The sequence below is a fragment of the Panthera onca genome, chromosome C2, assembly GCF_046562875.1.
Source record: "Panthera onca isolate mPanOnc1 chromosome C2, mPanOnc1 haplotype 2, whole genome shotgun sequence".
Lineage (NCBI taxonomy): Eukaryota > Metazoa > Chordata > Mammalia > Carnivora > Felidae > Panthera > Panthera onca.
Window position 1 is genome coordinate 126,914,178 of NC_138347.1, and position 24,413 is coordinate 126,938,590.

Consider the following 24,413-nt stretch of genomic DNA (forward strand, 5'->3'; position numbering starts at 1 on the left):
TAAATCAAGGAGCAAAGTATAATGTGGAATAGCATGCTTGGATGATGTCAAAGTATCTCCCAATGACTATTAATTAGTTACCAAAAAAAAAAAAAACCAAAAACAAACAGTAACTATACCACAAAGAAACCAAACAACACCTTGAATGAATAGTGATCAAATTAATATTGCCAGTGAGGGGAAGATAGATCATTTGTCTCTAGATGTGATCAACTGACCAAGATACATTGCTTATGTAGCAGACAGACTGGGTTACCCAACCTGAATCTAATCATAAGGAAACAGATAAACACAACTAAGGAACAACCTAATAATTTGTTTTTGTAGCCTTCAAAAATGTCAGCACCATGACAAAACCAGAAGAAATGCTCCAGATTAAGGGACATTAATAGGATAGGACAACTAAATGCAATATGTGATCTCCAAATGGATCCTGCACTGGAAAAAGAAAATGATATAAAGGACATCATTGGGACAACTGACCAAACCAGAATCTGAATGGTAGACAAAAAGTATTACAAAGGTAGATTACATATTGGGCACACATAAAACAAGTCTTAATAAATTTAAAAAGATGGGGCGTCTGGGTGGCTCATTTGGTTAAGCTTCTAACTCTTGATTTCAGCTCAAGTCATGATCTTACAGTACACGACATCAGGCCTTCCATTGGGCTCAGCACAGACAGCGCAAAGCCTGCTTGGGATTCTATCTCTTCCTCTTTCTCTCTCCCCCTGCCCCCTCTCAAAATAAACAAACATTAAAAAAAAAAATTGTTTTAAGATAAAACAGTTTTTAGTATTCAAATCACAATGAATGAAACTAGAAAAAGAAGAGCTGGAAAATTCAAGTATGTGAAAATTAAACATCACACTTTTTAAAAACCACCGTGTCTCCCTATCAAAATAACACCAGCATTCTTCACAGAGCTAGAACAAAGAATCCTAAAATTTGTATGGAACCAGAGAAGACCCCAAACAGCCAAAGCAATCCTGAAAAAGAAAACAAAAGCTGGAGCATCACAATTCCAAACTTAAAGATCTATTACTAAGTTGTAATCAAGACAGTATAGTAGTGGCACAAAACCAGACACAGAGATCAATGGAAAAGAATAGAGAACCCAGAAATGTGCGCACAAACATATGGCCAACTAATCTTTCACAAAGCAGGAAAGAAGATCCAATGCAATAAAGACAGTCTCTTCAGCAAAATGGTGCTCGGAAAACTGGACAGTGACATGCAGAAAAATGAACCTGGATCACTTTCTTACACAATACACAAAAATAAACTCAAAATAGAGAAAGACCTAAACGAAAGACAGAAAGCCATCAAAATCCTAGCAAATACCTCTTTGACCTAAGAGGCAGCAACTTCCCACTCAACATGACTCCAGAGGCAAGGGAAACAAAAGCAATTAACTACTGGGACATCATCAAGATAAAAAGCTTCTGCATGGCAAAGGAAACAATCAGCAAAACTAAAAGGTGATGGAATGGGAGAAGATATTTGCAAATGAAATATCAAATAAAGGGTGAGTATCCAAAATCTATAAAGAACTTACCAAATTCAACACCCCAAAAAAATAAACCCAGTGAAAAAATGGGCAAAAGACATGAATGGACACTTCTCCAAAGACATCCAGATGGCTGACACATGAAAAGACGCTCAACATCACTCATCATTAGGGAAATAGAAGTCAAAACCACAATGAGATACCACCTCACACCTGGCTAAATTGAACAAGTCAGGCAACAACAGATGTTGGCAAGGATGCAGAGAAAGAGGAACCCATTTGCACTGTTGGTAGGAACGCAAACTGGTGCAGCCACTCTGGAAAACAGTATGGAGGTTCCTCAAAAATGAGATATAGAACTAACCTATGACCCAACAATTGCACTACTAGGTATTTATCTAAAGGATATAGGAATGCTGTTTTCAAGGGGCACATGCACCTCAATGTTTATAGCAGCACTATTGACAATAGCCAAAGTATATAAAGTGCCCAAATGTTCATCAACTGATGAATGGATGAAGAAGATGTGGGGTGTGTGTGTGTGTGTATACATACACACATATACATACATACAATGGAATATTACTCAGCAATCAAAAAGAACAAAATCTTGCCATTTGCAACAATGTGGATGGAACTACAGTGTACTTTGCTAAGTGAAATTAGTCAGAGAAAGACAAATATCATATTACTTCACTCATATGTGGAATTTAAGATACTAAACAGATGAAAATAAGGGAAGGGAAGCAAAAATAATATAAACACAGGGAGGCAGACAAAACATTAAGAGACTCCAATACACAGAACAAACTGAGGGTTATTGGAGGGGTTTTGGTTGGGGGGATGCGGCTAAATGGACAGGGGGCATTGAGGAGGGCACTTGTTGGGATGAGCACTGGGTGTTATATGTAAGTGATAAATCACTGGATTCTACTCCTGAAATCATTATTGCACTATATGCTAACTAACTTGTATGTAAATTAAAAAAATAATGAAAGAAAATAAACTTAAAAAAAAGAACGTCAAAGAGAAAAATCAAGTGAAATAGGAAAATAGCCTGAGACAAACTGAAGTGAAAACACAACAGGGAAGAAAAATCCCAAATAACATAACTTTATACCTTAAGGAAAAAAAAAGAACCAACTAAATCCAAAGTTAGCAGAGATTAGCACAGAGATACATGAAAAATAGAAAAGCAAGATATAGATAGATATATACACACACTCCTCAAGGGAACCAAAAGTTGATTTTCAAAAAGACTGGTAAAAATGATGTATCTTTTGCTAGGTGGACTAAGAAAAAGGGACTCAAATTACTAAAATAAGAAATGAAAATGGGGACGTTATACCAATTTTACAAGAAATAAAAATAAATACATACATACACACATACATACATAAGAGCCCTATGAACAATTCTACACCACATTGGATAACCTAGATGAAATGGACAATTCCTGGAAACAACTTACCAAGACTAAATCAATAGCAAATGGCTTCACTAGTGAATTCTACCAAACATTTCAAGAAGGATTAAAATCAATCCCTCTCAAATACTTCCAAAATAATTAAAATAAATGGAACACTTCTTAAGGCCCAGCATTACCTTAATACCAAAGCCGAAGACACTACAAAAACAAACTACAAATCAACATCCCATAGAAATACTGATGCAAAAATACTCAAAATAATGACAAACCTAACTCGACATTTTAAAAGAATTATACAAGACCAGAATTTTTTCCTGACATGCCACTGCGTAAAACAGCATGATTTTTCCTAAAAATATTAAAGAGAAATAACATTTGATCCAGTAATTCCACTCCTAGGTGTATGCCCAAAAAAACAAACACAGGGATTCAAAGAGATGCTTGTACACCATTTGTTGCAGTATTATGTGCAATAGTCAAAAGACGGAAACAGCTCAAGTGTTCACTGACCAATGAATGGATATACAAATGTGGTGTATCATACAAAAGAACACTAATAAGCCTTAAAAAGGAAGGCTGATAAAAACTAAAAGGCAACCGACAGAACGGGAGAGGATATTTCCAATCGACATATCAGATAAAGGGTTAGTATCCAAAATCTATAAAGAACTTAGCAAACTCAACACCCAAAAAACAAATAATCCAGTGAAGAAATGGGCAAAAGACATGAATAGACACTTCTCTAAAGAAGACATACAGATGGCCAACAGACATAGGAAAGAATGCTCAACATCACTCATCATCAGGGAAATACAAATCAAAACCACAATGAGATACCACCTTACACCTGTCAGATGGTAAACATTAACAACTCAGGCAACAACAGATGTTGGAGAGGATGTGGAGAAAGAGGATCTCTTTTGCACTGCTGGTGGAAATGCAAACTGGTGTAGCCACTCTGGAAAACAGTATGGAGGTTCCTCAAAAAATTAAAAACAGAATTACCCTATGACACAGCAATTGCACTACTAGGTATTTATCCAAGGGATACAGGTATCCTGTTTCAAAGGGACACATGCACTCCAATGTTTATAGCAGCACTATCAACAACAGCCAAAGTATGGAAAGAGCCCAAATGTCCATTGATGGATGAATGGATAAAGATGTGGTATATATATACAATGAAGTATTACTTGGCAATCAAAAGGAATGAAATCTTGCACAAAAATTGTGCAACTATGTGGATGGAACTAGAAGGTATTATGTTAAACAAAATTAGTCAGAGAAAGACAAAAATCATATGACTTCACTCATATGATGACTTTAAGAGACAAAACAGATGAACATAAGGGAAGGGAAACAAAAATAATATAAAAACAAGGAAGGGGACAAAACATAAGAGAATCTTAAATATGGAGAACAAACAGAGGGTTACTGGAGGGATTGTGGGAGGGGGGGATGGGCTAAATGGGTAAGGAACATTAAGGAATCTACTCCTGAAATCACTGTTGCACTATATGCCAACTAATTTGGATGTAAATTAAAAAAAATTTTTTTAAAAAAAGGAAGGCTGATAAATGTTACAACATGGATGAACTCTGAAGACATTATGCTAACTGAAATAAGCCAGTCACAAACAGACAAATGACATATGATTCCACAAATTCACAGAGAGAATGGTACTAGGAGTAGCAGGTAATGGTAAGCTAGTGTTTAGTAAGTACAAAGTTCCAGTTGGGATAGATGAAAAAATTCTGGAGATAGATGGTGGTGATGGTTGCACAAAAATGTGATTGCACCTAATGCAACAGAAATGTAACTGAAATTTACCACTGTAAACTTTTTTGTGTATTTTACCACAATTCTTTTGAAGTACTGTGTCAGTGTTAAACTCCTTGAATAACTGGTTGTGTAAGAAAATATCCTAATTCTTAAGAATTATATACCAAAGCATTAAGCAGTAAAGAGACATGATATGTACCACCCACTCACAAATGGTTAAGAATTCTAGGGTACCTGAGTGGCTCAGTCAGTTAAGCATCTGACTCTTGGATTTTGGCTCAGGTCATAATCTCACAGTTTTGAGATCAAGTCCCTCATTGGGCTTCGTGCTAGGCATGGAACCTGCTTAATTAAGATTCTCTCTTACCCTCTTCCTCTGCCCCTCCCCCACTCACACTCTAAAACACACACACACACACACACACACACACACACACACACACACACACAAATGGTTAAGAATTCTGCAAATATGAATTTCAAAATAAAGACTCTTCAAAAAATCTGTTCGAAAGCTAGCATTAAGAGGAGGAAAATTGCAAAATTACAGCATGGGAAAAGACAGGTACAACATACAACTGATAAAGAACTTATATCCAGAACATACAAAGTACTCCTAAAAATAAGGAAAAAAAAAACACCACAATTTTTAAAATGGGCAAGATAGGGGTGCCTGGGTGGCTCAGTCAGTTAAGCATCCAACTTCGGCTCAGGTCATGATCTCACAGTTCGTGAGTTCGAGACCCGCATCAGACTCTCCGCTGACGGCTCAGAGCCTGAAGCCTGCTTCAGATTCTTGTCTCCCTCTCTCTCTGCCCCTCACCTGCTTGTGCGCTCCCTCGTTCTCTCTCAGAAATAAACATTAAAAAAATTTAAATGGGCAAAACAGATGAACAGGCATGCCACAAAAGAAGAAACATGAGAAGGTGCTAAACCTCATTAGTCATGGAAATGCAATGAGAAATCACACCACATGCAAACTGGCATAATTATATTAATAAAGGTGCTGGCAAGGATGTGGAACAAGTGAAATTCTCAAACATTATAAACAGAAGTGTAAACTGCTGCAACCTCTTTACAGAAGAGTCAGGCATTACCTAAAAAACCTGAAGGTATGTACATCCTATGACATAACTGTGCCCTTGAGAACCTAAAATCGAGATACAACTATAAGAATGCTTAAAGCAGCATCAATGGCAATGGCAGAAGTCTTTAAACACAAATGGTAGTAGAATGAATAAGTTAATATACTACGGAGCTATTAAAATGTATGAACTACATTTACAAAGAACATGGATAAATCTTAAAGCCAACAAGTCACAGCCATATACAAAAGAATGAACGAAAGAATGAATATCCTTTCACCTTACATGAAGGTCAAAATAAGCAACACTAAACCATGATTTTTAACTGTAAATCAAAGCAAATAAAAAAATTTACCATAAAAGTTGAGGTAATAACTCTGGACAGGATGAATGGAGGCAATAATGATTAGTAAAGGTAATGGGAGCAGGACTCTGGCGACCATTTCTTGATCTCAGTGTTATTTATGTGGATTTGTACTTTGTAATTGCTGAACTGTACATATTTTACGTACCTCCCTAAGTATGACACAATTAACAATGCTCAAAATTTTTTAAATTAAACAGGTGAGGAGGCAAAGAAGAATCAAGGAGACCAGTTAGAAGGATTCTGCAATAATCCAGATGGGGTGCTTGAATCTAAACAGCAGCAGTGTAAATAGTAAGAAGTACACAACAATCTGATTTTAAATTACATCCTAAAGTAGAGAGACTATGATTTCGAACTGAACTTAGCATTGGACAGAAAAGGCAGAGTTAAAATACTGCAATGTTTTGTTTTTTTTTTTACCTGAGCCAGTGGAAGGCCATTTACTGAGATGAGGAAGGCTGTCAGAGAACACTTTGGAGGAGGCTTGTTAGAGACCAAAACCCATTAAGTTTGAGACACCACTAACGTCCAAATGGAAACACTGGTAAGCAACTGAGTATGTAATTCTAGAGTTCAGAAGTGTTTCATTCCTGAAGACACAGATAGGAGAGTTGTCAGCATAGAGATGGATATTTAAAGTCTTAAGATGGGATAAGATCACCAAGAGAATCAGAGAAGAGACAGAGGAAGAAAACCAAAAGACCATGGTACTTTGATGTTTCAGAGGAAGGAGTGATTAGCTAGGTCAAATGCCAAAAAGTCAAGTAAGATGATGACTGAGAAATGTCAACTGGATTTAGTAATGCAGGAATCTCTGGGGTCTCTGATACAAAAAAATTGCCATCATGGGTGACCCTGAATAGAGTAATATCCATTTCATCATAAACTAGCTATCCAAGTATACTCAGATCTATTTCTCAATTCTGTTCCTCTGGTCTACTTACTTACAAGTTGATTAAACGGTTATTTTCACTCTATATTTTATTACCTGGCAGGGCTAGCCTTTCATTACACTTCTTTCATGGACTGTCTAGTCCTTTAAGAAAAAACAAAAAAAAAAACCAATCTGTTAGCATTTTTACTGTAGTTGCATTAAATACATGACATACTTAACATATAGAATAGTTAAGACCAGATGATCAGTTATGGAGGACAAAAGAAGGCTGATGGCACCAATATGCAGACATTAAAGAAAGTTCTGCAAGTAGAGGATGGGAGTGCTTACGATAACAACACATAACTGAGAAAGCATACAAAAAAAATCCAGAAATCAGTATCATTTCTATACACTAATAAAATATCTGAAAAAGAAAGCTAGGACATCCACAATAGCATCAAACATAAAAAAATATTGGAAATAAATTTAACCAGGATGCTTGGGTGGCTCAGCTGGTGAAGCATCCGACTTCAGCTCAGGTCATGATCTCGCAGTTCATGGGTTCAAGCCTGTTGTTGGACTCTGTGCTCACAGCTCAGAGCCTGGATCCTACTTCAGGTTATGTGTCTCCCTCTGCCCCTCCCCCACTCACACTCCATCTCTCTCTCTCTCTCTCTCTCTCTGTCTCTCTCAAAAAATGAATAAATGTTTAAAAAAAAAAAGAAAGAAAGAAAAATTTAACCACAGAAGTGGAAGATCTAAACACTGAAAACTCTAAGACTTTGGTGAAAGACACAGAAGAGAACACAAATAAATGGAAGAGATCTCAGGTTCATGGATAAGAACACTGTTAAAATGTCCATTCTACCCAAAGCCCTCTATAGATTCAATGCAATTCCTTTGAAAATTCCAGGGACATTTTTGACAAATAGAAAAAAAAACATCTAAAGTTTGCATGGAACCAAAGACCCAGAACAGCAATCCTGACAAAGAAGAATAAAGCTGGAGACACCACACTTTTTTTTTTTTAATCTTTATTTTTGAGAGAGAGAAAGAGACAGATGCAAGTAGGGGAGGAACAGACAGAGAGGGAGACACAGAATCTGAAGCAGGCTCTAGGCTCTGAGCTGTGAGCACAGAACCCGATGTGGGGCTGGAACCCACAAACCACAAGATCATGACTTGAGCTGAAGTTGGACACTTAACTGACTGAGCCACCCAGGCGCCCCTGGAGGCACCATACTTTCTGATTCCAAACTATAATGCAAAGTTACAATAATAAAAACAGTATGGTACTAGCATAAAAACAGACATACAGACCAACAGAACAGAGTCAAGAACCCAGAAGTAAATCCTCATATATAATGCCAACTAACATTGACAAGGGAGCCAAGAATACTCAATGAGGAAAAGACCATTTCCTCAATAAATGATTTTGGGAATACTGGGTAAGTACAGGCAGAAGAATGCAATCAGACCCATATATTCGACTGCTCACAAAAAATAACTCAAAATGGATTAAAGACTTAAAGACCTGAAACCATAAAACTCTTAGAAGAAAACACAGGGAAAATGCTCCTGGATACTGATCTTGGCAACAATTTTATGGATAGTACACCAAAAGCAGAAACAACAAAAGCAAAAATTAACAAGCAGAATATCAAACTAAAAAGTTTCTGCACAGCAAAAGAAAATCAACAAAATGAAAAGGCCACCTACTGAATGGGAGAAAATATTTGCAAACCATGTATGTGAAAAGGGGTTAATATCAAAAACAGTTAAAGAATACCTATAACTCAATAAAAACAAAAATCAAAAATGAAAACTATGTGAGGTGAAGAATGTGTTAAATAACCTTATTGTGATAAACACTTCACAATATATGCATGTATCAAGCTATCACACTGTACACTTTAAACTTACAGTGTTATATGACAACTGTATCAATAAAGCTAGAAAAAAAATTTTAATGAACAGAAGATCTCAACATTTTTCCAAAGAAGACATACAAATGGTCAACAAGCATATGAAAAGATATCCAACATCACTGATCATCAGGGAAATGTATATCAAAACCAAAAAGAGGTATTGCCTCAACCTGTTAGAATGGCTATTATGGAAAAGACAAGAAATAACTGTTGGCAAAAATGTGGAGAATAGGGAACACTTGTGCACTGCTGGCGGGAATGTAAATGGATACAGCCACTATGGAAAAACAGCAGGGAGGTCCCTCAAAAAATTAAAAATACAATTATATGATCCAACATTTCCACTTTTGGATATATATCCAAAGGAAACCATCAGCAAAACTACAAGACAACCTACTAAATGGAAAAAGATATTTGCAAACAACATATCTGATAAAGGGTTACTAAAGAACTGATACAACTGAACACCCTAAGAACAATACAATCAAAAGATGGGCAGGCGACATGAACAGATAGTTCTCCAAAGACTACATCCAGAGGACCAACAGACACATGAAAAGATGCTCAACATCACTCATCATCAGGGGAATGGAAATCAAAATGACTACAATGAGACCTTACATTAAAGGATGTAGAGAAAAGGAAACCCTTGTGCATTGTTGGTGGGAATGCAAACTGGTGCAGCCACTGTGGAAAACAGTATAGAGGTTCCTCAAAAATTTTTTCAAAAAACTACCCCATGATCCAGTAATCATACTCCAAAGAATATGGATTCTAATTCAAAGGGATACATAACCCCTGTGTTTATTGCAGTATAATTTACAATAGCCAAATTGTTGAAGCAACCCAAATGTCCACTGATTGATGAATGGATAAAGAAGATGCAGTGTGCGTGTGTGCATGCATGCATTCATGTGTGTGTATGTGTGTGTATATATGTATGTGTATGTGTATTATGTATATATATGTATATATATATACTATGAAATATTCAGCCATCAAAAAGAATGAAATCTTACTATCTGCAAGAGCTAGAGAGTACAATGCTAAGAGAAATAGTCAGAGAAAGACAAACACCATATGATTTTACTCACAGGTGGAATTTAAGAAACAAAACGAACAAAGAAAAAAAAAAAAAAAGACAAACCAAAACACAGACTCTTAACTATAAAGAACAGATGGTTACCAGAGGAAGGTGGGTGGGGGGATAGGTGAAATAGGTGAAGGGAATTAATAGTACACTCATCATGATGAACAATGAGTAATATAAGGAATTACTGAATCACTGTATTGTATACTGGAAACTAAGATAACACTATATGTTGACTACACTGGAATTAAAATTTTATTTTATTATTAATAAAATTAATAAATTAATTTATTAATTTTAATTTTATTTTATTATTTTGAGAGAGAGAGTGTGTGTGCCTGGGGTAGGGTCATGGGGTGGGGGGAAGGGGTGGGTAGGAGAATCCCAAGCAGGCTCCACACCCAGTGCAGAGCCCAACATGGAGCTCAATCCCACGATGATGAGACAATGAGCTGAACAGAAATCAAGAGTTGGATGCTTAACCAACTGAGCCACCCAGGTACCCCCAGAATTAAAATTTTTTAAAAAAGGAAATGAAATAAGCACCTCAAAGAGATATTATCTGCACTCCAATGTTCACTGTAGCATTACTACAATAGCCAAGATACAGAAACAACCTAAGTGTCCAAAAACAGATAAATGAAGAAAAGAAGAAACGCACATTATTCAGCCATGAGAAAAAAGGAAATCCTGCCAATCTGTGACATGGATGGACCTTGAGAGCATTTCACTCATGGCTTATTATTATTAGCCATGTATAAATGCATATGCTAAATGAAATAAAACCAGAAAGAGACAGACAATGTATGATCTCACCTATGTGTGGAATCTAAAAAGCTGAACTCCTAGGGGTGCCTGGGTGACTCAGTTGGTTAAATGTCTGACTCTTGATTTTGGCTCAGGTCATGATCTCACGGTTTGTGAGATCCCACACTGGACTCTGCACTGACAGCAAAGAGCCTGCTTGGGAATCTCTCTCTTTTTCCTCTCTCGGCCTCTCCCCTGCTCGCTCACCTGAGTGCCCTATCTCTAAATAAATAAATAAACAAACAAATATTCTTTAAAAAGAAGCAAAAAATCTGGATTCCTAGAAACAGAGTAGAATGGTAGTTACCAGCAGCTGGTGACTGGGGGAATGGGGAGGGAGGTGCTGGTGAAAGGTATAAACTTGCAGTTATAAGATGAGTAAGTTCTGGAGATGTCACATACGCGCAGAGTGACTCTTACTGTTAATACTGTATTATACACTTGATAATTGCTAGGAGAGTAGATCTTAAATGTTCTCACCATAGAAAAGAAATGGTAATTATCTGAGGTGATGGAGGTGTTAGCTAAGTAACACTACAACGGTAATTATTTTTGCAAAATATAAGTTTATCAAATCAACACATCATACACCTTAAACTTATACGATGTTATATGTTAATCATCTCTCAATAAAGCTGGAAAATAACCACAAAGAAAGAGGGAGAAAGCCATGTAGAATGAACCCCACTATATTCATGCATATATAGTGAATGGAATAGCATGAGATGACAAGGGACACCAAGACAGCCAGAGAGGGGAGAGGAGAGGCCAGGGACAACAGAGTAGAGGCAAAGGGAAAGAATGTTGCTAACACATGAAGGGAAATGCATGCTAAAGATCACTTACAGTGACACAGAAATCACTGATGACCTTTAAAAAAACAGGTTTAGTGGAGTGAGGGGACAGAGCCAAATTGGAATGTGTTAAGGAGAGTGGGAAGATAGGAATAGGGCAATAGCCACAGGGAGATACAGACTAGGGGAGGACTTTTGTGTTAGTTTTTAAGATAAGAAATACCTGAACATGGGTTAGTTCTGATGGGAGGATCCAGTACAAAGGAAGAGGCTGAAAACAGTAGATGAAAGAGAGCAAACAGAAGTCTGGCTACTGAAAAAGTGTGAGGAGTCTTATTACAAAATGTGCATGAATGTAGGGAGAGCGGGAGAGAATGTCCTTAGCCAAAAGAATTGACACCTCTGTTCCTGGCAGGGAGAAGAAGGCTGGGTTAGCTCAGATAGGTATTGTATATATTGACTGAGTGGGCAAAGTATAGGGAATTCTGCTTTGTTCAAGAAGAGAAGTGGTCATCTTCATTTTTAAAACCACCTCTGTTGAACATACAGATTGCTTTCAATCCATCACAAAAAACAGAATATCTGGATCAAAGTTTCGAAACTTGTCAATTCCTACTGCCAAACTACCCTTGAGAAAAAAAGTGTTCCTTATTTACATTCTCTCATTTACATTGTTCTCCTCATACTAGAAGACTAGCTTTTCTTTCCATCCTACTCCAAATCAGTCTTGGAATTTATTTGCTCATTACTGTTAAATGTATTTTATAAAGAAAAACTAATTTTTTAAAAATGTTCTCAAGTATAATGCAAGTTCTTGTATAAATGCAAGTAGGCCTGATTTAAAATTAGAAATATCTTGATAAACCACTAGCCAGTTTGGTCAAAAAGAAAAAGGAAAGGACCCAAATAAATAAAATCAAGAGTGAAAGAGGAGAGATCACAACCAACACAGCAGATATGCAAACAATACTATTGTGAATACTATGAGCAATTATATGCCAATAAAATGGGCAATCTGGAAGAAATGGACAAATTCCTAGAAACATATACACTACCAAAAGTGAAACAGGAAGAAATAGAAAACTTGAACAGACCCATAACCAGTAAAGAAATTGAATTAGAAATCAAAAATCTCCCAAAAAACAAGAGTCCAGGGCCCGATGGCTTTCCAGGGGAATTCTACGAAACATTTAAGGAAGAGTTAACATCTATTCTTTTGAAGCTGTTCCAAAAAATAGAAATGGAAGGAAAACTTCCAAATTCTTTCTATGAAGCCAGCATTACCTTGATTCCAAAACCAGACAGAGACCCCACTAAAAAGGAGAACTATATACCAATTTCCCTGATGAACACGGATGCAAAAATCCTCAACAAGGTATTAGCCAAATGGCTCCAACAATACATTAAAAAAATTATTCACCAGGACCAAGTGGGATTTATACCTGGGATGCAGGGCTGGTTCAATATCTGCAAAACAATGAACATGATTCATCACATCAATTAAAAAAGGACAAGAACCATATGACCCTCTCAATAGATGCAGAAAAAGTATTTGACAAAATACAGCATCCTTTCTTGATCAAAACCCACAAGAAAGTAGGGATAGAAGGATCATACCTCGAGATCATAAAAGCTGTATATGAACGACCCAACATTAAATCATCCTCAATGAGGAAAAACTGAGAGCTTTCCACCTAAGGTCAGGAACAAGACAGGGATGTCTACTTTCACCACTGTTATTCAACATAGTGTTGGAAGTCTTAGCCTCTGCAATCAGACAACACAAAGAAATAAAGGGCATCCAAATTAGCCAGGAGGAGGTCAAACTTTCACTCTTCCCATTTGACACAATACTGTATATGGAAAACCCTAAAGATTCCACCAAACAACTGCTAGAACTGATTCATGAATTCAGCAAAGTTGCAGGATATAAAATCAATGCACAGAAATTGGTTTCATTCCTATTCACCAACAATGAAACAACAGAAAGAGAAATCAAGGAATCAATCCCATTTACAATTGCACCAAAACCCATAAAATACCTAGGAATAAATTTAACCAAAGAAGTAAAAAATCTACACACTGAAAACTATAGGAAGCTTATGAAAAAATTGAAGAAGACACCAAAAAATGGAAAAATGTTCCATGCTCCTGGATAGGAAGAACAAATATTGTTAAAATGTAGATACTACCCAAAGCAATCTACACATTCGATGCAATCCCTATCAAAATTAAACCAGCATTCTGCACAGAACTAGAACAAATAATCCTAAAATTTGTATGGAACCAAAAAAGACCCCGAATAGCCAAAGCAATCTTGAAAAAGAAAACCAAAGCAGGAGGCATCACAATCCCGGACTTCAAGCTATACTACAAAGCTGTAACTATCAAGACAGTATGGTACTGACACAAGAACAGACACTCAGATCAATGGAACAGAAGAGAGAACCCAGAAATGGACCCACAAACGTATGGCCAACTAATCTTTGACAAAGCAGGAAAGAATATCCAATGGAATAAAGACAGTCTCTTCAGCAAGTGGTGCTGGGAAAACTGGACAGCGACATGCAGAAGAATGAACTTGGACCACTTTCTTACACCATACACAAAAATAAACTCAAAATGGATGAAAGACCTAAATGTAAGACAGGAAGCCATGAAAATCCTAGAGGACAAAGCAGGCAAAAACCTCTCTGACCTTGGCCGCAGCAACTTCTTACTCAACATGTCTCCGGAGGCAAGGGAAACAAAAGCAAAAATGAACTACTGGGGCCTCATCAAAATAAAAAGCTTCTGCACAGCCAAGAAAACAACCAGCAAAACTAAAAGGTAATCGACAGAATGGGAGAAGATATTTGCAAATGACATATCAGATAAAGGGTTAGGATCCAAAATCTATAAAGAACTTATCAACCTCAACACCCAAAAAACAGATAATCCAGTGAAGAAATGGGCAAAAGACATGAATAGACACTCCTCCAAGGAAGACATCCAGATGGCCAACCGACAAATGAAAAAATGCTCAACATCACCTCATCATCAGGGAAATACAAATCAAAACCACAATGAGATACCACCTCACACCTGTCAGAATGGCTAACATTAACAACTCAGGCAACAACAGATGTTGGTGAGGATGCGGAGAAAGAGATCTCTTTTGCATTGTTGGTGGGAATGCAAGCTAGTGCAGCCACTCTGGAAAATGGTATGGAGGTTCCTCAAAAAACTAAAAATAGAACTACCCTATGACCCAGCAATTGCACTACTAGGTATTTTCCAAGGGATACAGGTGTGCTGTTTCAAAGGGACACATGCACCCCCATGTTTATAGCAACAGTATCAACAATAGCCAAAGCGTGGAAAGAGCTCAGATGTCCATCGATGGATGAATGGATAAAGAAGATGTGGTGTGTGTGTGTGTATATATATATACATATATATACACATATATATATACACACACACACCCCACATATTTATATACATGTATATATATACATACACACACACACACACACACACACACACACACACACACACAATGGACTATTATTCGGCAATCAAAAAGAATGAAATCTTGCCATTTGCAACTATGTCGATGGAACTCGAGGGTATTATGCTAAGCAAAATTAGTCCATCAGAGAAAGACAAATATCATATGACTTTACTCATATGAGGGCTTTAAGAGACAAAACAGATGAATATAATGGAAGGGAAACAAAAATAATATAAAAACAGGGAGGGGGACAAAACATAAGAGACTCGTAAATATGGAGAACAAACAGAGGGTTACTGGAGGGGTTGTGGGAGGGGGGATGGGCTAAATGGGTAAGGGGCATTAAGGAATCTACTCCTGAAATCATTGTTGCACTATATGCTAACTAATTTGGATGTAAATTTTAAAAAATAAAATTAAAAAATTTTTTCAAAAAAATAAGTAAAATAAAATTTAAAATATCATTCCATAAAAATTATGTACTAAAGATATACACCTCTCAAAATGAAGTTAGAAATCAGATTTACCATTACCATTATAAACAATATGTAATGAAATGGCAAAAAGCTGAAAAAATAAAGGTAGGACATAAGAAACAACTTCCCAATAGATTACAGGAAAGCCTACTGTGAGAAACTTCTTAAAAGGATTCAGTAAACAATCATCTGTCTGGGCAGATAGGATCCTTTGATTACTTGGAAATCATTTGCATTTCAAATCAACAAGTAAAATCACCCACCAATGAAGTACACAAACACATTCTGCCAAAACCTTCTCTCCACTAACATCTTATCATTACTATGCTGAAAGCCAATGACAATGCAGATAACCCAGATCTAGGTCAGGGATTCTTTTTACTGCAGGTGAGTTACTGAACAACTCTCAAAGGGCAGGAGAAACAGGCCCTTCCTTCTTACCTTTACCATGAACGTAAAGTCTGTTAGAGCTGGGGAATACACGGCCCCACCAGCACATGGGCCCATGATGAGAGAAATCTGAGGGACGACTCCAGATGCCATGACGTTCCTCTGTCAAAAGAGAAAGATAAGGCATCTTGTTACAGAGGTGTTCATTGCACTAACTGCAGAAAAATAAAGGCAATAATAAAATTACATTTGGCTTTTAGTCACAGAAATTCTATCCTGGAGGCAAGAGACCTAATCAGTACAGTTTCTTCCAGAATTATATATGTGCAATTTCTCCACATAACAGATGGGATTATTGGCATATTAATTTCTGGGGCAAATACCCTCTCTCCCCTCCCTGACAGTAGTTTCCCAAAAGCTCCAACAGGACATGAGCTCGGAGTGACTCCCATCAATTTCACCCCAGCCCCAAACACACCTCAAGCCCAGCACCCCTACCTTCACAAAGCTGGCTGAAAAAATGAATGAAAGCCTTAGGCAGGATGTACAAAGCCAACACTTACCGTGGAGCCATGACCTCTAGTTGGAGTCCCTTCACACCAACCACAGAGGGTACCCAGCAGTTAGAAGGCAAGGTTAAGAAGCAGGTGCAACTTTACTCTGTCTTCAATGTCTGCCCACCTCTAGACAGGGTATATGGAGAAAGGGAGGTAGCTGACGCCAGAAAGTTTCAATGGGGGAAAAGGTATGCAAAGGGCCAAGCCTCAGGCCACCTCTGGGAAAGAAAGGAATGGGACTGAAAGACCCAAGCAAGATGATACTCCAATGACTCCTTGCCCAACTCCCAACTGTTTTCCTTCCCCTCAGCTCCATCAGCATAAGAGAAGCATGTCCACTTTTAGCCATGTCTAGGCTCTGAACCCAATTTTTATAAATCATAGGACATAGCTGAGAATAGCACAAAAAGCCATCTAATAGAGAGGATTCTGGGAAGATGGCAGAGCAGAAAGCACCAGGAATCTGTCTTCACCTAGACAACACCTGGACTGACATAATCTATGTGAAAAAACTTTTTGAAACTCTAGAGTCTATAGAAGGCTTCCAACTCCCAGAGGAAACTTTGGGGAATAAACTGCAGTTAATTTCGGTCAATTTTAGCTCTTAGCACAACAGCAGCTACTCATCCTCTGCCCCCTTAGCCACAAGGCAGGCAGCAGTAAACATACTCCTGGAGCAGCTTACACAGAGCTTTCAAAAAGAGCCCAGGTAGACAAAAAGCACTCTGTCCTCCAAATATCACGGATTGCCCACTGCTGAGATTCTGATTACACAAATGTAGTTAGAAAGGACGGTGGCCATTGTGGTTCTACCTCCCTACCTCATTGCTGCAAGCCCCTGTCATTCCAGCTCAACATCCCTAATCATTAGGGAAATACAAATCATAACTAGAATGAGGTATCACAGGGGCACCTGGGTGGTTCAGGCAGTTAAGTGTCCAACTTTGGCTCAGGTCATGATCTCATGGTTCGTGGGTTCGAGCCCCGCATCGAGCTCTGTGCTGTAGTTTAGAGCCTGGAGCCTGCTTCAGATTCTGTGTCTCTCCCTCTCTCTGCCCCTCCCCCACCCACTCACTCGCACTCTCTCTCTCAAAAATAAACATTAAAAAGAAAAATTTTTTTAGAAGGTTGTGTTGTAGGTACCACAACAGAAACACTGGGATAGCTACTATCAAACAGAAAACAAGTAATGTTGGCAAGGATTTGGAGAAATTGGAACCTTTGCAAACTGCTGGTGGGAATGTAAAATGGTACAGCCACTGTGGAAAACAGCACAGAGGTTCCTCAAAAATTTAAAAATTACCATGTGATCCAGAAATTCCACTTATAGCAATATACCAGAAAGAATAGAAACCAGGGTCTCAAAGACATATTTGTATTGTTTTTTTGTTTTGTTTTTAGAATTTATTCCGTCACTTGAACCAATGTAAGAAACAAATTTTATTTTGAGAGAGATATGTGCATGAGCAGGGGAGGGGGAGGGGGAGGGGGAGAGAGAGAATCTCAAACAAGCTCCACACCCAGCATGGAGATGGTCACCGTAAGGGAGAGAGATGCTTAACCGACTGAGTCACCCAGGCACCCCTCAAAGAGATTATTTGTACACCTATATTCATAGCAGCATTACTCACAATAACTGAAACACAGAAGCAACCCACTGCCCATCAATGGATGAATGAATAAACAAAATGTGATATGTACATACAACGGAGTATTATTTAGCCTTAAAAAGAAAAAACTTGCTACAACATGGATAAACATTGAGGACATTATACTAAATAAGCCATTCACAAAGACACAAATAAATACAATATTATTTCACTTATATAAGGTACTTAGTCAAAATCATACTGACAAAGTGGAAGACTGAGTACCAGGGACCTGGGGGAGGGAATAACAGGGGAAACTACTTAAAGGGTATAGAGTTCCAGTTTGGTTTTGTTTGTTTGTTTTTGTAATCTCTATACCCAATGTGGGGCTCGAACTCACAACCCCAAGGATCAAGAATCACATGTTCTGGGGCGCCTGGGTGGCGCAGTCGGTTAAGCGTCCGACTTCAGCCAGGTCACGATCTCACAGTCCGTGAGTTCGAGCCCCGCGTCAGGCTCTGGGCTGATGGCTCAGAGCCTGGAGCCTGTTTCCAATTCTGTGTCTCCCTCTCTCTCTGTCCCTCCCCCGTTCATGCTCTGTCTCTCTCTGTCCCAAAAAATAAAATAAACGTTGAAAAAAAAAAAAAATTTAAAAAAAAAAAAAAGAATCACATGTTCTTCCAACTGAGCCAGCCAGGCACTCCTAGAGTTCCAGTTTTGCAAGATGAAAAGAGTTACCCAGATGAATACTGGTGACAGTTGCACAACATTATGGATGTATTTACTACCACTGAATGTACACTTAATAATGGTTAAATTGGTAAATTTCAAGTGTATTTTACAACAATAAAAAAAGTTGAAAAAGTTGTCTATACTATGCAAAAAATATCAAGGTACACAGGTGAACTTCCAGCTATGGCAGAGTGAATAGTTTAGAAAACTCTCCTCCAAAACAGCAACTATAAAACTGGTAAGAATTATCAAAAACAAACATTTGAAGGCTTAGGAACCCAACCAAATATTAACAACTTGAGAAGTGTTTATTGATTTAAAAAAAAAAAAAAAAAAAAAAAAACCTGCTAAACTTGAGCTAAGAGCAGTAGCATTCTTAACTCAGGCTGCTACCACTGCCCAAACCAGCTCAATGTCCTTCAGGGTAAAAGAAAATAATACCAGATGGTAATTAAAATCCACAAGAAGCAAGTAACATCATGTGATTAAATATATAATACTGTATAAATATAGTTCTGTCTTGATACTTTAAAAGATTATATAAAGCCATAATTTTAAATAACTTATAAACCTAGCAGCAAAGTGTTAATAAGAAAACAAAGGGGGGTAAAATGGAGCTATATCAGATCAAAGATCCTATATTTTACCAGAATTAAGTCAGTTTCCATTTGAAGTAGACTGTGATCAATTAAGATACATATTGTAACCCTTAGAGCAAACACCCATTAACTCAACATAGTTTTGTTTTGTTTTGTTTAAGTCAGAGGAATTAGAAAGGTATACTAAAAATATGTGCGTAACATGGAAGAACTGGAGTGACATCATAGAAGATGCTAGAACAAGAAGTTCTAAGAATCTGCCTCTAACCCACTATTGAGCTAGCAGGAACTGTCTGAATCAACTATTTTGGAACCCTAGAGTGTAGTGGAACCATCCCTCCCCCACCCCTGCAACCCCTTGCGAGGGGATTGGCAGCCTATGTTCCTACTGCAGCTAGCTGGTGTCAGAGTAAGCAATAAGAACCCTGTCCTCCAAAACTCAGTTATGTGTACTGATTACTGATCATGGTTTTTGATCAATATGGGACCAGCAGAGAGGCTGGCAACTGTTTGAACCCTGACAGATTCAAGTAGCTCCCTGGCTGAGATGGGATTTAAAGAGACAGTTTCTCTTCTGGGAGCCAGACTTTTAAGGAAATCTTTGTCAGCTGACGGACTACCAGAATCTTCAGTGACCACACTAAACATGTAACATATTTTGCAAAAACAGTTCAGAAAGTCACAAATGGATAGATTCAGCCCCCAAGAAGCAAAACTCTGTAGTCTCTAATGAGTGAATTAGATTTCCAACATTACCAGAAATACACATAATTTCCAGTACTCAACAAAGAAATTACCAAACACATAAACAGGCTACTATGGGCCATTCACAGGAAAAAAAAAAAAACATTGCTGAGGAAGCTAAAACATTGGAACTGTCAAAGATGTTACAGCAATGGTCTTAAATGGTCAATGCGCTAAAGGAAATCATGAGGGGGGAAAAAAGGGAAATCAGCAAAACAATGACAAAATGAGTATGCCAGTAAAGAGACAGAAATAAAAAGAAACCAAACAGTAATTCCGAAGCTGAAAAGAACAAGACCTGAAATTAAAAGCTTACTAGAAGGGTTCAACAGCAGACTTCAACAAGCAAAAGAAAAATTCAGACAACGTGAAGACACTGAAACTATTCAGTCTAAGGAGCAGCTAGGCAAACAATGAAGAATAATGAACAGCCTAAGGAATCTGTAAGGATGCATGACATGTACCAACATACACATTACAGTTATCTCAGAGGAAGAGGCAAAAGATTTCAAGAAATAATGGCTGAAAACTTCCCAGATTTGATGAAAGATGTGAGTATACACATCCAAAAATCTCTGAATTTCCATGCAGATAGGATGAACTCAGATCCACACCAAACTCACATTACATTCAAACTGCTGAAACCTAAACACAAGGAGAGGAATTTGAGGGCAACTAGAGGAAGCAACTTGTCACATACAAGAAATCCTCAATAAAATTAACAGTTTACTTCTCACCAGAAGTCATAGAGTCCAGGGGTGCCTCAGTGGCTCAGTCACTAAGCATACAACTTTGATTTAAGCTCAGGTCATTATCTCACAGTTCATGAGTTCAAGCCCTGCATTGGGCTCTATGCTGACAGTGCAGAGCCTGCTAGGGATTCTCTCTCTCCCTCTATCTCTCTGCCCCTTCCCTACTTGTGCTCACTCACTCTCTCTCAAAAATAAATAAACTTAAAAAAAAAAAGAAATCATAGAGTCCAGTGGGATATTATAGTCTCAAAAGGAAAAAGAAAACTGTCAAATATATCCAGCAAAACTATCCTTTCAGAATAAAGGAAAAATTAAGACATTTCCAGACAAAAGCTGAAGGTTGTTTACAGTAGACATACAAGAAATGCTACAGGTCCTTCAGCCTGAAATGAAAGGACCATAGTAAATACCCTGACGTCATGAGAAAAAATAAACACTAGTAAATGTAATTTCCTAAGTAAACATAAAAGGCAGTGTTATTTTGGTACGTTGGTTTGATTTGTAACATCTTCCTTCTTCCTAAGGTATTTAAAAAGCAAATGCACAAAACAAAAATATAAATCTGTTTGGGTACACAACATATAAAAATATAACTTATGGTAACAACATGGAGAAGGAATAGAGATGTATAAAAGCAGAACTTTCACATACTATTGAAGCTAAACTAGTATTATTCAAACAAAATTGCTGTAAATTTAAGGTGATAATTTTAATTCCCTAGGTAATTACTAGGGGAAGAATGATGAAAATGAAAGAAGTGAATCCAAACGGCACACTTAAAAAAATGACACTAAAGATTAATAGAGGAACTGAGGAACAAAAGAACGTAACACAGAGAATAGGTAAATAGCAGAAATAAAACCTTTATTAGTAATCATATTAAATGTAAATGGATTAAATTCCTCTATTAATATAGATTAGATTTAAATCTAGTTTTTAAAAAATAAATAAATGCAAGTAAAATAAAAATCTAGTTTTTGATGGTAATATAGGAAAATCCTCAACTCACCCCCTCCCAACACCACAGTGAGTCTACAGCTACATATGGAACAATTTCCTCTAAGGGAAAAAAAAAAAAACACACACATAAAGGCTAAATGAGTGACAACTACACAGAAGAAAACTACACATAGGCAGATATGAGAGACTGAGGCACACTATCACCATAAACTCCACCCCACCTCTGGCACAGTGTCCCACAACCTAGGAAGGAACTCAAAACCTGGACCTTCTCCCTCAGGAACAAAGAGTTAGAACCCCAAATTGAGAATCCCAAACTTTTAGGATAAACACCTGAGAGATAAGCCCCCAAAACACCTAACTTTTAACTTACCAGGGCTCATGTCCTGAGACCCACAAGACTGAAGCTATCTGGAAAACCACTTTTGAAGGGTGGCTTACACCCTCAAACTCACCCCAAAGCACAACTCAAAGGCAGCAAATTGCACCCAGACTTACAGTGAAGGTGGCTCACATGCTTATATAAAAGCATCAGCCTGAGAGGCAAACGTACACACACACACACACACACACACACACACACATATCTAGGAGCCTGCCTGAACACTCAACAGGAATGGAGGCTGAGGGGACACACCATCCTTGTGGTCTCTTTGCCATGCTCCAGAACACCGGCGTCTCCCAGAAGGTAGCTCTTGAATACACCTGGTGCCCCAATTTTTGCAGGGGCCATCTAGGGGACCGCTCTTGCTTACTTGGTTCTGGAGGCCAGAGGACCTTACATTCCTGGTCTCATGGGACTGTAATAATTGGTGTGACCCAGAAAGGAGCTCACACCATTGAGGACCCTAATTTCTGTGACTGTTTCTAGGGGACACCTCTACATCACCTGACTCTGATGGCCAGTAGGACTTAGACTCCTAGGATCTGCAGGACTGTAACCAAGGAGAAAAAGCTCTTAAACAGCCATAACCTACAATGCACTACAAGGAGCAATAGACCCAGGAACTGTCTGTGAAGGAGGACTGTTAGTTCATCATCATGACTGCAGTTGTAGGGCAGACTTTTTTTTAATTAGGGATGTATCTTGGGGCCAACTGTAATCCTTTCCAGAGATCTCAAAGGGCAGGCAGTATCTTTGCACTCAACCTCTAACAGGCTCCAGTTTACCACTGTCCCCTGGAGGAGAGCTTTTACACGTTTACTAATCCTTCTCAAACTCCTCCAAAAAAACAGAAGAGAGGGGAATTCTTCCAGACTCATTTTACAAGATCAGAATTACCCTGATAGCAAAACCAAAGATGACAGAAAAAAAGAATTACAGACCAATAGTCTTGATAAACACAGATGCAAAAACACTCAAAATATTAACAAACCTGATTCAACAATACATTAAAAATATATACCATGATCAAAGTGGGATTTATTCAAGGGATACAAGCTTGGTTTAACATCTACAGTCAGTCACCAGCATATACCACATTAACAAAATGAAGAATAAAAATCATGATCATCGGAACAGAGGCAGAAAAATTTTGACATGTGATAAAATTCAACACCCATTTAAGATAAAATCTCTCAACAAAACAGGTATACAGAGAACATACCTCAACATAATAAAGGCCACGTATAACAAGCCAACAGCTAACATCATACTGAACGGTGAAAAGCTAAAATCAATTCCTCTTAGATCAGCAACAAGAAAGATGCCCATTCTCACCATTTTTATGCAACATAGTACTAAAGTCCTAACCAGAGCAAGTAGTTATACATACACACACACACACACACACACACACACACACACACACACACACCATCCTAATTGGAAATAAAACTATTTGCAGATGACATATTTTATATATAGATATAGATATATAGATAAAGATATAAACACTCAACCCTCTAGTGGGTCAAGGTATCAGTGGGAGCAGCCGAGTGGTAGAAGGAGCCATTACAGAAGCTGAAGTTGCCTATTAAGCTGATCAAGATGACAACCTCCCAAAAGCACAGAGACTTTGTGACAGAGCCCATGGGGGAAAAGCCAGTGGGGAGCCAGCAGAGACTGGTGAAGTCTTGGGCAAGAAGCTGGAGAAAAGGGGCTTTGACAAGGCCTATGTGGTCCTTGGCCAGTTTCTCATGCTAAGGAAAGATGAAGATCTCTTCCAAGAATGGCTAAAGGACACATGCAGTGCCAAGGCCAGACAGTCCCAGGACTGCTTAGGTGCCTTCAAGAGTGGTGTGACGCCTTATTGTGAGGCTCTCTGGGGAACACCCAGCCCCAAGGCCCAGCATTGAGTCTCAGAGTTTACAGCCATGTAGGGACTCCTCCCCTGTCCTCTACAAAGGAAGAGATTTCTGTTGTACTCAACCTCTGCTGTACTTCAAAATCTTTTGGAAGTTCTCTCCCCCTCCGGAAATTCTCCCTCTTGCATGAGTCTCGCTTTTC

General features: G+C 38.1%; 1 protein-coding gene and 1 pseudogene across 3 annotated transcripts in view; one reads left to right on the forward strand and one right to left on the reverse strand.

Annotated features, from left to right (window-relative positions):
* The window catches only part of PCCB (propionyl-CoA carboxylase subunit beta), a 92,889-nt gene that overhangs the window by 41,255 nt on the left and 27,221 nt on the right, over positions 1–24,413 (reverse strand). For all 3 annotated transcript variants that reach the window (XM_078432320.2, XM_078432321.2, XM_078432319.2), the window contains one exon: positions 16,083–16,193. In XM_078432320.2, the coding sequence (XP_078288446.1) occupies positions 16,083–16,193 (111 nt within the window). The remainder of the gene's footprint in view (positions 1–16,082; positions 16,194–24,413) is intronic.
* On the forward strand, positions 23,917–24,222 carry LOC132676172 (barrier-to-autointegration factor pseudogene; annotated as a pseudogene).